Source organism: Malaclemys terrapin, chromosome 5 (assembly GCF_027887155.1).
Source record: "Malaclemys terrapin pileata isolate rMalTer1 chromosome 5, rMalTer1.hap1, whole genome shotgun sequence".
NCBI classification, from domain to species: Eukaryota; Metazoa; Chordata; order Testudines; family Emydidae; genus Malaclemys; species Malaclemys terrapin.
The window spans coordinates 6,622,758-6,636,978 of NC_071509.1; the positions used below are offsets into that span (position 1 = coordinate 6,622,758).

The 14,221-nt window shown below is 51.0% G+C and overlaps 1 protein-coding gene across 1 annotated transcript in view; it reads left to right on the top strand.

The window, feature by feature from the left end:
* GFRA4 (GDNF family receptor alpha 4) overlaps nucleotides 1-14,221 on the top strand; it is a 150,032-nt gene that overhangs the window by 114,893 nt on the left and 20,918 nt on the right. Inside the window, exons 3-4 of the mRNA XM_054030666.1 lie at nucleotides 58-138; nucleotides 9,177-9,522. Coding sequence (XP_053886641.1) covers nucleotides 58-138; nucleotides 9,177-9,522 — 427 coding nt within the window. The remainder of the gene's footprint in view (nucleotides 1-57; nucleotides 139-9,176; nucleotides 9,523-14,221) is intronic.

A 14,221-nucleotide genomic window follows, 5' to 3' on the forward strand; every position in this document is an offset into this window, starting at 1 on the left:
CAGAAGCCAGAGCTACCTCACTTTGCTGGGGTTCAACCTATCTTCCTTTCACCTCAGGTATGAACGTGTTGGAGAGTTCTCCGTACGAGCCATTCGTCAGGGGCTTTGACTACGTCCGGCTGGCATCCATCACCGCAGGTAGGTGGGCTGGAGCGCCTTCTCCTACTTGTTGGCCCAAAGCAGGTTGCTCGTTGGGAGGGAGCCCACAATCCAGATCTGGGAGGGACGGACTGATTAGGCCTCTCCCTGCCCCGCCGCAGTCTGTCGCGCTGCACGGCCCCTTCTCGCATTGTCTGTGCCGAGAATTTCCGTGCTAAGCTGTTGAGACAAGAGCACGTTTTCAGGGGAGGCACTTTATATGATTGGACCGGGGCCATAAAGAGCAAGGGACCAGGGCAGAGATAGACAAGGGCTGGATAGGCAGCCTCTAAGGCTCCCCCAGCTGAGGTAGAAAACACCATGACTCTGGGAGAAGAGCTCTGGCCAGAAGAACCCTGCTCTCTCGGCGCCCATCCCCTTCAGGGCAGAGACGGCTGGCCGGATTTTTAAAAGAGATCAGCACTCATTGGCCCTATTCAGGGGCCTCAATGGAAGAAGACCTCTTTGGTAAATCTGGCCCCATGCCTGCCTGATGGGGCGATGGCAAACCCCCAAATGGTACCATCTTGCGTTGCACAGAGATCGGTACAGCGTAAGCTCCTGAAATTCGCCCCCTCCCTCAATGTGGAGGAAGACATGCAACAGCTTTGTGCCCCCGCAGTTATGAATTCCACACACTGGTTTTAGACAAAACAAAACAAGTTTATTAACTACAAAAGATGGATTTTAGGTGATTATAAGGGATAGCAAACAGTTCAAAGCAGATTACCTAGCAAATAAACAAAATGCAATCTAAGCTTAATATACTAACGAAATTAATTATAAGTAGCAAATTCTCACCCTAAATGCTGTTTTATGCAGATTGCAGAGATTCTTGAGGGCAAGCTACACTTGCTTACAGCTTAAAACTCCAGTTATTCCTTTCACAGGCTAGAAAACTCTTTAGCCTGGGTTCAGCCCTTCTCCCCCAGTTCAGTCTTTTGTTTCTTAGGTGTTTCCAGCAGTCTTCTTTCTTGGGTGGGAAGTCAGTGAAGAATGAACCACAATGATGTCACTCCCCTGCCTTAAATAGCTTTGGCATATGGTGGGAACCCTTTGTCTCCCCGTTTGATTCCCACGCCCGGTCAGTGGAAAACCACTAATATTATGATGGAGTCCAATACCAGGTGACTTGGTCACATGTCTCTATAGAGCCATAGCAGCCACAACTCGGAGGCTGTTGGTAACATCCTCAGGAAGGCCTCCTAGTGGGAGATTAGCATCTTCAAAGACCTATTGGGTTCCCTAATGGCCCTTCCCAGCCAGCCATCTAGACTGATTGCATTCTGTCTAGTGGGTGTTCCCCAGGTGTAAACGTAAATACATTTGTAATAGATGCATAGACAATATTCCTAACTTTAGATACAAAAATGAGACGTGCCTACAAATAGGATAATCACATTCAGTAAATCATAAACTTTTCAATGATATGACACATGACCTATCTTATACAAAATACATCATAATTATGCCATACTCATATCGTAATAATATTATTATGAAGAATATGGGGTGTAATGCCACAGGGGCACTGGAGCAGGGCCTCGGGGGAAGGAGCAGGACCTCGGGGGAAGAGGAGGCACAGGGACGGGACCACAGTTTGGCCGCTGGTGGCCCCCCCCCCACACTTTTAGGGAGCTTCTGTTGCCCCTGATTCAGGGCTGTGAGGCATTTACGGTAGCAGGAACAGCTAATATTGTCGATGGTACTAACTGAGACACTGGGTAGGTCTATACTTACCTCTGGGTCCGGCGGTAAGCAATCGATCTTCTGGGATCGATTTATCGTGTCTTGTCTAGACGCGATAAATCGATCCCGGGTCAATCCCGGAAGTGCTCGCCGCCAACGCCGGTACTCCTGCTCCGCGAGAGGAGTACACGGAGTCGACGGGGGAGCCTGCCTGCCACGTCTGGACCCGCTCTAAGTTCGAACTAAGGTACTTCGACTTCAGCTATGTTATTCACGTAGCGGAAGTTGCGTATCTTAGTTCGAAGTGGGGGGTTAGTGTGGACCAGGCCACTGATGCCGCAAACATTAACACGTGTGTTTAATTTGCACAGGCAAATACCCTCATTGACTCCACTTCGGTTACTCACGTGTGAGAAGTGAAGCACACGTGGAAGCAGTTGCAGGACAGGATCCTTATTCAGTAGTTTGCCAGTTCCATGATGAATCCTATGGTGCTCTCTCCTGTACATGTAGACTCTCTGTACACTGGGACTTTTATGCATGGCCAATGCCTTGCCATTTTTTGAAAATGGGATGAAACTGGTTAGGTAGCAAAGAAAAACAGACCCAGAACAGTAGGGCTCTGGAGCAGTAATGAAGGATTCAGAACCCAAATCTGTATCAGAGAGGTATTGAAAAACCTGTCTCGTTTTTTTACATTTTTACTTGTATTACTCCATGGCGATACCATTAGTCATAGCGTAGATCTGCCTTTCACTATGTGCCTGTGCAGCACCTAGCACAGCAGGGCACTGGTCTACTCTGGGACCTCAGCACTCCTGCCAACCTACTACTAAAATGCAAAGGAACTGACTGAAGCATATATCGTTACAATACCTCAGGGCAGAGTCATATCACCAGATATTTTTAACCAGATTTTACATAAATAATGTATTATGGCCACTAAAAAACATACAAATGGAATTACATCTATCTACTGTAGTAATAGTAATGATTTTAAAAGTGTGTCCTACATTGTTCTGTGGGTGGAGGAGAAAGCTAGCGTACTCAAAATGAGATTTAGGGCTTGTCTACGTTACCCGCTGGATCGACGGGCAGCAATCGATCCAGCGGGGGTTGATTTAGCGAGTCTAGTCTAGATGCGATAAATCGACCACCGAGCGCTCTCCCGTCAACTCCGGTACTCCATCAGGCGAGAGGTGCAGGCGGAGTCGACAGGAGAGCGTCAGCCGTTGACTTACCACAGTGAAAACACTGCGGTAAGTAGATCTAAGTACGTTGACTTCAGCTACGTAATTCACGGAGCTGAAGTTGAGTAACTTAGATCGATTCCCCCCCCCCCCCCCAGTGTAGACCAGGCCATAGACTTCAAGAATAATAAAGCCATTTCTACTAGCTGTTTGCTATACCCCAAACTGTGGGTAGTGTAAAATGGCATAACAAGACTCATGTCTGTGTATTATTAAACAGGTCTACACCATAGTATATCTACAGCAAAAGGTGCATCCACCAAAACAAAAAAATACCCTTCAACATCATTATAACTCAAAGTTAAACTTTTTATTCAAGTTAAACATTGTAGGCCAAAACAATTCAGCTAACATCAGGGATATTCCATAGCTTCAAGAGAAGGCAAAATATCACAGTCAATTGTTCTCTGAGGTCATCTTGAAATTCACAGCAAGATTGAAACTGACCTCTTCGAAATTTTTCAGATGTGGAGTGGCTGGTTTCAATGACTCACCAAAGATATTTTTTGTCTTGATATTGCATTCTAAATTTAGCAAGAGACTTGGCTTCTTCCTCCATAAAATCTTCTCTAATTGGCATAAAGTCCCTCCTGCTTCGAGTCTCAAGTTGACAGAGATGAAAAAGTTTGTCTTCAAATTCTTTTTCTTTGCAGCCAGAAGGAATCTCACTTTATCTCTTTTATCGCATAAGGAGATTTGTGAAGTCTCAGATGAATCACCTGACCACTCCTAGCAGGGATTCTCCTGTGTAAGAGGGATCATCTTGCATGCTTCAATCAAGTAGTTTAACGTCAAAATCAGAAAGATATGGATATTTTCCTTCCTCACCGATCCCTAATATTTGCATATAATGTGATTTTTTTTATCTGGTTTCCAAGGTCTCTCCTTTCCTTTCTAAGACAGTGTTACTCCCAAGTAACCACAGTATTGGTATTTTGAAGCATTCTCTTTCATGGCTTTGTGCATCTGTTGACCTTCCTCACTGGAGTAACAGCATTGCTTTGGGCACTCTTCTATCCAGATTGCTAGTCACTGAGACATTCCTATGCTTGAGATTCTGCTCTTTGCTTGCACTGGTGTACATCAAGGGTGGTTTTGCTGAGGCCAATGGAGTTACACCCTTTAGAAGTGAGTGGAAATAGGCCCATTGACTCTGCATTTCCTGGTAGAGACAACGTCAAGGTTTGAAAGGCATCAGATTTGCTCTGACTTTTCTTCCAATGATTGATCTCAGGCTGGGGAATATTATTATTATTTGTAATTTGAATTATCGTAGTGCCTAGGTGCCCCAGTCAGTTACCTGCTCTTTGCAAAGAAGGCCCCATCAGTCCACCAAATCCTCTGTAGGCCATTGCCTGAGAACATCCTCCAGTGACTTGCTCTTGAACGTTGGCTTCTTCAGTCATTCACCTTTCTCCTCGCTGTAGCTCCTGGACAATTACAATCGTGTAGCATTCACAGCCCTCCAGGTGTTTCCCGTGATGGTAGTTTGGTCACGCCGGTGAAAGTCCTTAGAAGCAGCCTTGAAGCACAGTCTCCATGTTGGAAACTAGGCTCGCCCGCACACACACCATCAGAGAGCCTTGTGCTGCTACTGCTCTGCAAACATCAGTCAGGCCTCAGAACAGTGCAGTTCCCAATGGAGATGACTCTAATCACCACCAGGTTTGGCTCTGATTGGCTAGGATGTATGGCTACAGCACCTGAAATCAGGGTGGCCTCAGGTGGTGACCCCGCCCAGAGCCACCAACTTTCCCGGACCTGGGTCACTGCGGATTGCATGGCCTTGGCTCCCATCCTCTGCCACCTCTAGCAAACTCTCCCCTTTCCCCCAGGCCCCATGTCCATCCCCAGCCTTGACCTTGGATGTCGTCTGAGGAGGCAGCGGAGTGGTCTTTCCCGTCTCCACTCATCTGTGATACAGGGTGGCCCCTTCCCCAGCTTCCGGGGTGGGAGCACGTCATGAAGGCTGAACCTCCTCCACTCTCAAATGCTGGAGTCCGCAGTGCCCCAGAAGCCTTCCCTAGCAACCGCGCAGCAGGGTTGATGGGATGTCCAATAGAGCATATGGTTGCCATGGAATCCCAGTAGACAGCCGAAGCTCTAAATGAGTTGTGGAGACAGAACTGCCAGGTGGCTCATCCCACCAGGCCAGGGTCACGGCACTTTCCGTGGGGGAAGTTTGCTGCCAGTGCTGTACTTGTCCAGTTGAATAGATGTAACTATGCCTGATGTAACTATCAGATTGTACAGTGTAACGACAACCAGGTGTGGAGAGATGGTGTAGGGTAGTGGTTAGAGCAGGAGACTGGCTGGGTGTCAGGATTCCTGGGGTCTGCTCGCAGCTGTGTGTGACCTGGGGCATTTCACCTCTGTACCTCTAAAAGTGGGAATTAATGGGCCCATCCAATCCAGTATCCTGGCCAGTACCTGAAGCTAAAGCTGGCAGAAAAATAATCCAGACAGGCAGAAAGAATTCCTTCCTGGCCCCTGGGGTGGTGATTTGACACTGTAGCATGGGGTTAGATGAACTTAGCTGAGGTTGTTCATCTACAGATGTTATCGCTGCTCATGAAATTCTCCAGCCTCTCTTTAAATCCAGCTCCACTCTTTGACTCTCTGACCTTTGGAAGCTGCAAATCCCAGTCTGGCTCCGTGCTGTCCGGAGAAATCTCTCTCTGCATTGACCTGCCCCAGACCTCACCGAGCAGCCTTCTTGTTCTTGGACAAGGGGGGGCAGGAAAAGAACAGATTCTTTCTGTAACTGATCTGCACTCAAATTCCCGCAAACTCTCCAACTTTCAAGGCTATACTCTGCTGGCTTCTTTCTTCCCACCCTGCCATACACCTCAACCTCCCGTTTCTTGTTCTGCCAGCCCCTTTAGCTCACTCATCCCTGTTCTCCCACAAACCAACATCTTCCATGCTGCCCCGCAAGCGTGGGACCCAACTCACACAGCCACTACCCTGTCCTCCATCAGAACCTTTCTCAAAGTCATCCCAACTGTGGCACTATCCTCCGGCTAATGGCCGGGCAGGTGGCGTATTACCAATCCACTCGGCTCTCTTGTCTTCTTCTCTTATGAAAGACTCTGATGCCTCTATTCTGCGCACTTTGCTGTGAACCTCTGTGACCTTGCGGACCTGTCTCTGTCAGGCTCCCATCTCTCCCACCCCTCTTGTGTTCTGCATCCCCTGTTGGGTTTTGACCCTGTTTAGATTGTGAGGGCCATGGGCAGGGACTGTCTTTCATGTTGTGTGTGTCACAGCCGGAGGGAGAGGAAGGATGGTTGAGCAGTTAGGATGCTAGCTTGGGACTTAGGAGATGTGGGCACAGATCTCTGCTCTGCCACAGGCTCCCTGGGTGACCCTGGGCAAGTTACTAAGTCTTTCTGTGCCTCAGTTTTCCATCTGTACAATGGGAATAATAATCCTGCCCTGCCTCACAGGGCGTGGTGAGGAGTCATGCATTTAACAGTGGGAAGGTGCTCAGATATGAGGGTGTCTAAATACCTTGTACCCAGTACAGTGAGGCTGTAATTCTGAATGGGTCCTTTCAGTGCTACTGTGCCACAAACACGGGCCTTGCTAGTCTCCGCAAACTCCAGCCCCATGCGTTACTCCCAGGGAGGGCACGATAATCTGAAATGGCGTTAGCGCAGAGTCATGGAGAACTGGGGCTTTCGTTAAGCCCGTTACAGAAATAGTGGGCAGTCCTGGGGGGAAATCCTGGCCTCACTGGAGTCCATGGCAAAAGATTTCATCCAGCTAGAGCTGCCCTTTGGGAAAACGGCACCGATCACGCCCCTATTGTGCCTCACAATGCACTGTAACAGACCTGCCTCTCACTGCCCTGGCCTGTCCTGAGAGACCCACCCCACCCCAGGGGCTCAGCCCACACTTCAGAAATACTGGCTTACCCAGATGGAGTGTTTGCACTTGTCTCTAGTGGCAGTAGGTTCTGGATGAGGAATTGCCAGCTTGAATCAGCCCTAAGGTCCATCTAATCCAGTATCCCATCTCCACAGTGGCCAAATGCTTCCAAGGAAGGGGCAGGAAACACCACTCTTTGTAAAGGACTCCACTGCATCCTGCTGCATGCTGTTCCTCAGATACCCACGACTGGCATCATCCAACGCCCACTGACATTCACGGGCATCTTCAGTGCTCGCTGGCTCAAGCCCCCACCGTGCCCTAGTCTCTCTCACCACACTGCTGGCAGGGGCAGAGTTCATGAAAGCATTTGTAAAGCAGTTGGACGTGCTCCCTTGAAAGGCGCCACAGAGTGTAAAATGTTGCGATAAATAATCTTAAGGTCACTTTTTGACCAGTTTACAGTATTTGCAGACTGCCTTCATTTGTCCTTTTGGGGAGAGTGGCGTGGCTTGGGGTGCAGCGTGGGCCAGGATGCCTGGCTTCCACTCCCACCTCTGCCAGCCACTGATTCGCTATGTGACTTGTTCCCTCTCCCTGTGCCTGGGTGCCCCCCTCTGCAATCTGGGGGTGGGGGGGCTGTTGTGCTTCTCCGTCTCGCAGGGGAGTTGTGAGGCTTACTTCATGCTTTGAGATCCCGAAACAGGGCAAAGCTTTAGACTTGTGGGGTTCTGGGGGAGAAAAGTGTTTCCCGAGTGATCTGTGGTGCTACGCGCATGATTTTGCAGCAGCCTGGTGTGTGTGCATAGCCATGACTTGTTACACCAGTAGGCAGAGTTGGCAATGCCAGGAAAGGTACTGTCATCGAAGGGGGGGGGGGAGTTGGCTCTGCCAGGTCCAGGATAGCCGGAGGGGTCAAGAATCTGGCACGGCCAGGTCAGGGATAATCAGCGGGGACTATCTGGGGAGAGATGGAACTCACATGTCAGGGATAGCCAGCTGGGGAGGTGAGCATAGGGGCTGGCACTGCCAAGTCTGGGATACCCAGCAGTCCATCCCCCACAGGGCCGGCTTCAGGCACCAGCAGAACAAGCAGGTGCTTGGGGTGGCACATTTCTAGGGGCGGCATTCTGGCGCCGGCCATCATAGGCGCCGACTCCGGGGCATGGGGGAAAAGTGCCCCTGCTGCCCCAGCTCGCCTCCACTCCACCTCCGCCCGCTCCCCTGAGCGCGCCGCCGCCGCTCCGCTTCTCCCCCTCCCTCCCAGGCTTCCCGCCGGGAAACAGCTGTTTTGCGTAGCAAGGCTGGGAAGAAGGGAGGGAGGAGAAGCCGAGCGGCGGGCGCTCGGGGGAGGCAGCAGTGGAGGAGCGGAGGCGAGCTGGAGTGGGGAGCGTTCCTCTGCCCCCCGTTACTTCCTGCGCCCCCCACCCTAGCTCACCTCCGCTCCGCCTGCTCCCCTGAATGCGCCGCTACTCCGCTTCTCTCCCCTCCCTCTCCTGAGAGGTAGGGAGAGAAGCGGAGTGGCGGCGCGCCCGGGGGAGCAGGCGGAGTGGAGGTGAGCTAAGGCGGGAGGTTGGGGGGGGGGGACGGAGGAAGCAATTGGGGGGGGAATGCGGTACACCCGGGGGAGGAGGCGGGGCTGGGGATTTGGGGAAGGGGTTTGGAAGAGGTGGAGTTGGGGGGGGCTGGGGCCAGGGAGGCACGAAAAAAAAGGGGGGAGCAGCCAAAAATGTTTTTGCTTGGGGCGGCAAAAATCCTAGAGCCGGCCCTGATCCCCCACCTGCTGCTGATTGGTGCTTTCTCGCCCGTCTCCTCTTTGCCACTAGCCCTGCCACCCTAGCCGGAGCCGCTCCTTCCCCCTCCGGAGGTGACATGCTGCTTCCACATGGGAGTGAGGGGGACAGTCTGAGTGGGGACAAGGGCTGTCAGCACAGCTGGGGAGGTGATATTTGCTTCAATCCAGAGTCTTAACCTGGCCCGTACCTGGCCCGTGACCAGAAACTCCCCCTCCTTCCTGGAACAGCGTGTGCTCCGTGAGCTAGTTTTCTAACGGCCTCGTCAGGACTAAATCATTAACCCCAGGGTGAATCCCAGCTCTTCTTGCTCCCCGGGCTCTGGGCTAGCCGGGGGGGGCAGCCCTGCTGTCCTCTGCGAGCTCGAGGCCCCTCGGGTGCTGGTGTTGCCATGGCCATTGCTAAACTTTGTTGGGGTCTCTGGGTCATGCAGGTTCCGAGAACGAGGTGACGCAGGTGAACCGCTGTCTGGATGCCGCCAAGGCCTGCAACGTGGACGAGATGTGCCAGAGGCTGAGGACGGAGTACGTCTCCTTCTGCATCCGGCGCCTGGCCCGGGCCGACGCCTGCAACCGCTCCAAGTGCCACAAGGCCCTGCGCAAGTTCTTTGACCGCGTGCCCCCCGAGTACACGCACGAGCTTCTCTTCTGCCCCTGTGACGACACGGCCTGCGCCGAGCGCCGCCGACAGACCATTGTCCCCGCCTGCTCCTACGAGTCCAAGGAGAAGCCCAACTGCCTGACCCCCCTGGATTCCTGCCGGGAGAACTACGTCTGCCGGTAACACTCACGCAGCACAGTGGGGCCCAGTCAGCCCCACCCCATGGAGGTCCAACCCACTGAAGCCTGAGGGGAGTCCTTCCAGTGACTCCATTGTGGGCCTTGAAGCAGGCCCTAAAGTGAGACCCTCTGCTCCAGGGGCTAAAGCAAAGGGTTGGCTAGGAGGAGCCCAGGGTCAAATGTAGGGTGAGCTGCTCATGGTGCATTCTTGAGGCAAATCCCTTGGATTGTCCCCCTTTTTGCCTCAGGTAGTGTAGCTGGAAACCTGGGAGATAAAACAAATGTCAGGCTGTATTAATTGCACCTGCTGTCCCAATGATCCCAAATCAATTTACAAGCGCTCCCTGCTAAGCCTCTCAGCAGGCATTGGAGCTGTGTTACCACTAAGGGGTAAACTGAGGAACAAAGAAATCAAGCCTTTGCCCAAGGTTATGCAGTGACTCAAGGAGCAGTGCCCAGCCCTGCTGACTACTAGGTGCATGTCTACCCACTAGGCATCACTGCTTCTCTGTGTAGGGAAACAGGAAGTAAGAGCCTCACTGGGAACCAGATGCTTAGCAGGAGGGATAATGGAGGAGGGGTGCACACAGTAACCATCACTCGCAAATGGGGTGGGAGCCCTCAGGAAATGTGGCAGACTGCAAGGCCGTTCAGCGGCTTGCATATATCTCCAGCCCCGCCTTTAACCCTAGCAGCCTCAGCAAGGGAGATGGCACGTGGTCACAGAAAATGGCTCTTGACTGAGACGTCCTTGGCAGGATCGAACTGTGTCTCAAGGCGTCGGTTTATGGACCTGCTAAGAGAAGTCAGAGCCGGAACTCACATGTTGTCCTTGCTGGCAGGGCCGGCTTTAAGCCGATGCCCCGGAATGGGGCCCCGCGCCTAAGAGGGCCCCGCAACGTCCGGGGCTGCCGGCGGAGCGGGGAAAAAAAAAAAGCCGCGTCCTGCTTCTCCCCCCTCCCTCCAGCGCTTGCGCTGCCATACAGCTGATCAGCGCAAGCCTGGGAGGGAGGGGTGAGGAGGAGGAATGCGGAGTGCTTGGGGAAGAGACGGGGCCAGGGTGGGGATTTGGGGGGGGATCCAATGGGGCAGAGAAGGGACGGAGTCGGGGTGGGGCCGGGGTGGAGTTGGGGTGGGGGCAGAGAGACAATTTGTGTCCCACCATGGGGCCCTGCACCTGCTAAAGCCAGCCCTGCTTGCTGGTGCTGATATGAAGAGTGGGAAATAACTGGCTGAGGCTAGGCAGGGTGCGTGTGTGTGTGTGAGAGAGAGAGAGAAGGAGAGAGAAACTACTGCGTTTTCCTGGGCCAAAAATAATTGGTGGGGGTGTGGTTTTGGTCCTTTTGTCATTTCTCTGCAGAAACCTCTATTAAAAGCCACAAAACTTCAGAAAAGTTTAGCTGGAGAGGCTGCGATACACGGCGTGTGCCAGCTTCCCACAGCTGCCTTCTTTAAAGGAGCTTTATCACTGCTCCAAGATGCCTTCCCCAGCTCTTTGGTGGAGTTGCTGCTTTGTATGTGTCTACACTGCAGACCTGGGGTGCGATCGAACCTTGAGTAGACATCCCTGAGCTAGCTTGAATCTAGCTAGCTAGTGAAGCTGCAGCAGCATGGGTTTCAGCGTGGATTAGCTGCCCATGTAATTACCCAGGGTTCTGCACAGGCTTGAACAGAGAATCATCGAATATCAGGTTTGGAAGGGACCTCAGCAGGTCATCTAGTCCAACCACCTGCTCAAAGCAGGACCAATCCCCAACTAAATCATCCCAACCAGGGCTTCGTCAAGCCGGGCCTTAAAAACCTCTAAGGAAGGAGATTCCACCCGTGTTGACGTCCATGCTGGTGTTGTTCTACTGTCCTGGGACCGGGGCTACCTGGGTTAAGCTAGCTCAGATATGTCTTCATCAGCTGCACCCCAAGCTTTTTCAGAGTGGGGACCAACTTCCATCCCCTAATTCAGCGTTGCCAACTCCTGCCATTTTATTGCTAGTGTTGGTGTTTTATTGCTACTTGGTGATGTATTTTGGACAGCCCCATCTGCTGGAATCCAGAGCTTACATGAGAATCTCAGCATTCATTAATTAAAAGTATGGCTCTAGCCTTCGTGACTGCAAAGAAAAGCTCGAAAATACAACCCAAGTGTACTCTGAAGGGCCAGAAATTAGAGCCAATGTCCAAAGCAGCAAGGAAATGCGAGATCCGGTCAAAGTCTGCAGAAGGCACAGAAACCAAAACGAAAGCCATGAACAAAAGCACAGCTCTTTAAAGACACATTTAGAGTAAAATAATACCGGGTTAACCCAGTTTTATACCCAGCTGTAACCCCTTGAATTCAAAGTGAGCTGGGTACTCGGCAACCCTTGTGCACCCACATGCTAGCTTAGAGACTGACACATTTATCTGGGCATAAGCTTTCGTGGGCTAGAACCCACTTCATCAGATGCATGGAGTGGAAAATACAGTAGACAGGTATAAATATTCAGCACATGAAAAGATGGGAGTTGCCTTACCGAGTCGGGAGTCAGTGCTAACGAGGCCAATTCAATTAGGGTGGATATGGCCTATTCCCGACAGTTGATAAGAAGGGGTGAGCCTCATTAGCACTGACCCCCCACTTGGTAAGGCAACTCCCATCTTTCCATGTGCTGTATATTTATACCTCTCTACTGTATTTTCCACTCCATGCATCTGATGAAGTGGGTTATCGCCCACAAAAAAAATCATATAATATCAGGGTTGGAAGGGACCTCAGGAGGTCATCTAGTCTAACTCCCTGCTTAAAGCAGGGCCAATCCCCAAATAGCCCTCTCAAGGATTGAACTCACAACCCTGGGTTTAGCAGGCTAATGCGCAAACCACTGAGCTATCCCATCCCCACACCTATGCTCAAATAAATTCGTTAGTTAGTTTCTAAGATGCCACAAGGACTCCTTGTTGGTTTTGCTGACAGACTAACACGGCTACCACTCTGAAACCAGTCACATGCTAGCTGTTTCTCAATATGAACCCAGTAAAAATTACAAACAAAGAAAAACCAGGTGAGCATAATAAGGCAGGAAGAAACTGTATGGTGCAGAACTCGCTGTTTATATATAGTTTTCTTTCCTGCCTTCAAACCCCCTTAGCCGTTGGAGTGCCTGGATCTCCTTCCACCACGCAGTCTAGTAGTCTATTGTTATTTGTGCTGCAGTCTTGTCTGGCAGCCCCAGGCAGGGCTTGGGGCCCCAGTGGGCTAGGTGCTGTATGTACAGATAACAAAGACAGACTTCTTTGTCCCAAAGAGCAGCCAATGTAAATGAGAGGGTACGATTTAAGTCATATTTTGCCTCTTGTAGAGGCCAGTTCTGGGCTGTGACACTGCGACATTTAGATTGCACTTGATAAAATATTAGAAAACAGTCTCAGACTGTGGCCCATGAAGTATTAGCAAGACAGGACAGCTTTGTGATATTCAGCCAAGGAGGCAAGAGAGCTGCATTCATTTCACAGCTCTGCCACAGACTTCTTGTGTAACCTTGGGCAAGCCGATGGGAGTTAGGCACCTAAATACCTTTGAGGATCTGGGCTTTAGTGTCCCTGGGCCTCAATTCCCCACCTGTATAATGGGGCTAATAGCACTTCCATGCCTCACAGGGATGGTGTGAGAATAAACACATTAAAGATTGTCAGGGACTCAGATACCATGGTGATGGGAAGCCATATAAGTCTCTTTGATAGTTTTGCTACCATTGCGGATGGTATGTGACTGAAACTGGAAGGATAGGTAGTCGGGGGAGGGCGGGGAGGGGAAATTGTTCCATGAGTCAATCTCTCTAATGAGACACAGTTTCCACAATGAAGAAGTTTGAGAGCCCTGCACTAGACTTCAGAGGACAATCCACTACCAGCCAGATAGGAGGGGGAAAGATAGACTGGATGATCTAATAGGCCTTCTGTGACAATCTGGGAATCTGTCTGGACAATCTATGACGTCTGTGGGGGATTATGAACTCTCTGTAGCTTTATGAGGCTGCAAACTCCATTGTGAAGGTGCAGCCCTTTGTCTTTTCTATTGTCCGTTTGCCTCTAAGCTGGCTGAAATTCCACCAGCTGGTGGCAAAAGAGCAACAGAGGTGTCATTGACTTAAAACGATCAACCACTGAAATGTAATCACTCCAGAAAATAAGAGCGCTCCTATCCAGGAGAGCTTGTTTGTCAGGGGAGAGGTCACCTTGGCAGTAAAGTCACCTGGCAAAGGTCTCGGCTCACCTGGGGAAGCTGGCAAGGGGAGGGTCACCTCACACAAGAGTCTGGATTGTCATAAAAATGGGTCTATTTGGCCATTTTCAGCAGCTCAAGCTGATGGAAGCTGATGTAGCTTTATGAGGCAGGGGAAACCTGCCTGCCAGCCTGCCTTCTTGAGCCTGGCGGGGGAGCAGCAACTATATGTGAAAGGAAGCGTAGAGTCAAATATAGTAAAAGTCTTAAATGACTCCAAGAGTGCCATCGAATCTCTGTGGATAGAAATTCCATGCTTGAATAATACGAGTATAGCAGAAGGAATAAACTTTTGACCACCTGACCAGTGTGCTGATGGTGATTGCAAAATGCTCAGGGTGATTAGAGATGCTACAAAAACAGAGAACCAAATAATAATGGGGGATTTCAACTATCCCCATATTGACTGGGAACATGTCACCTCAGGACAGGATGGAGAGA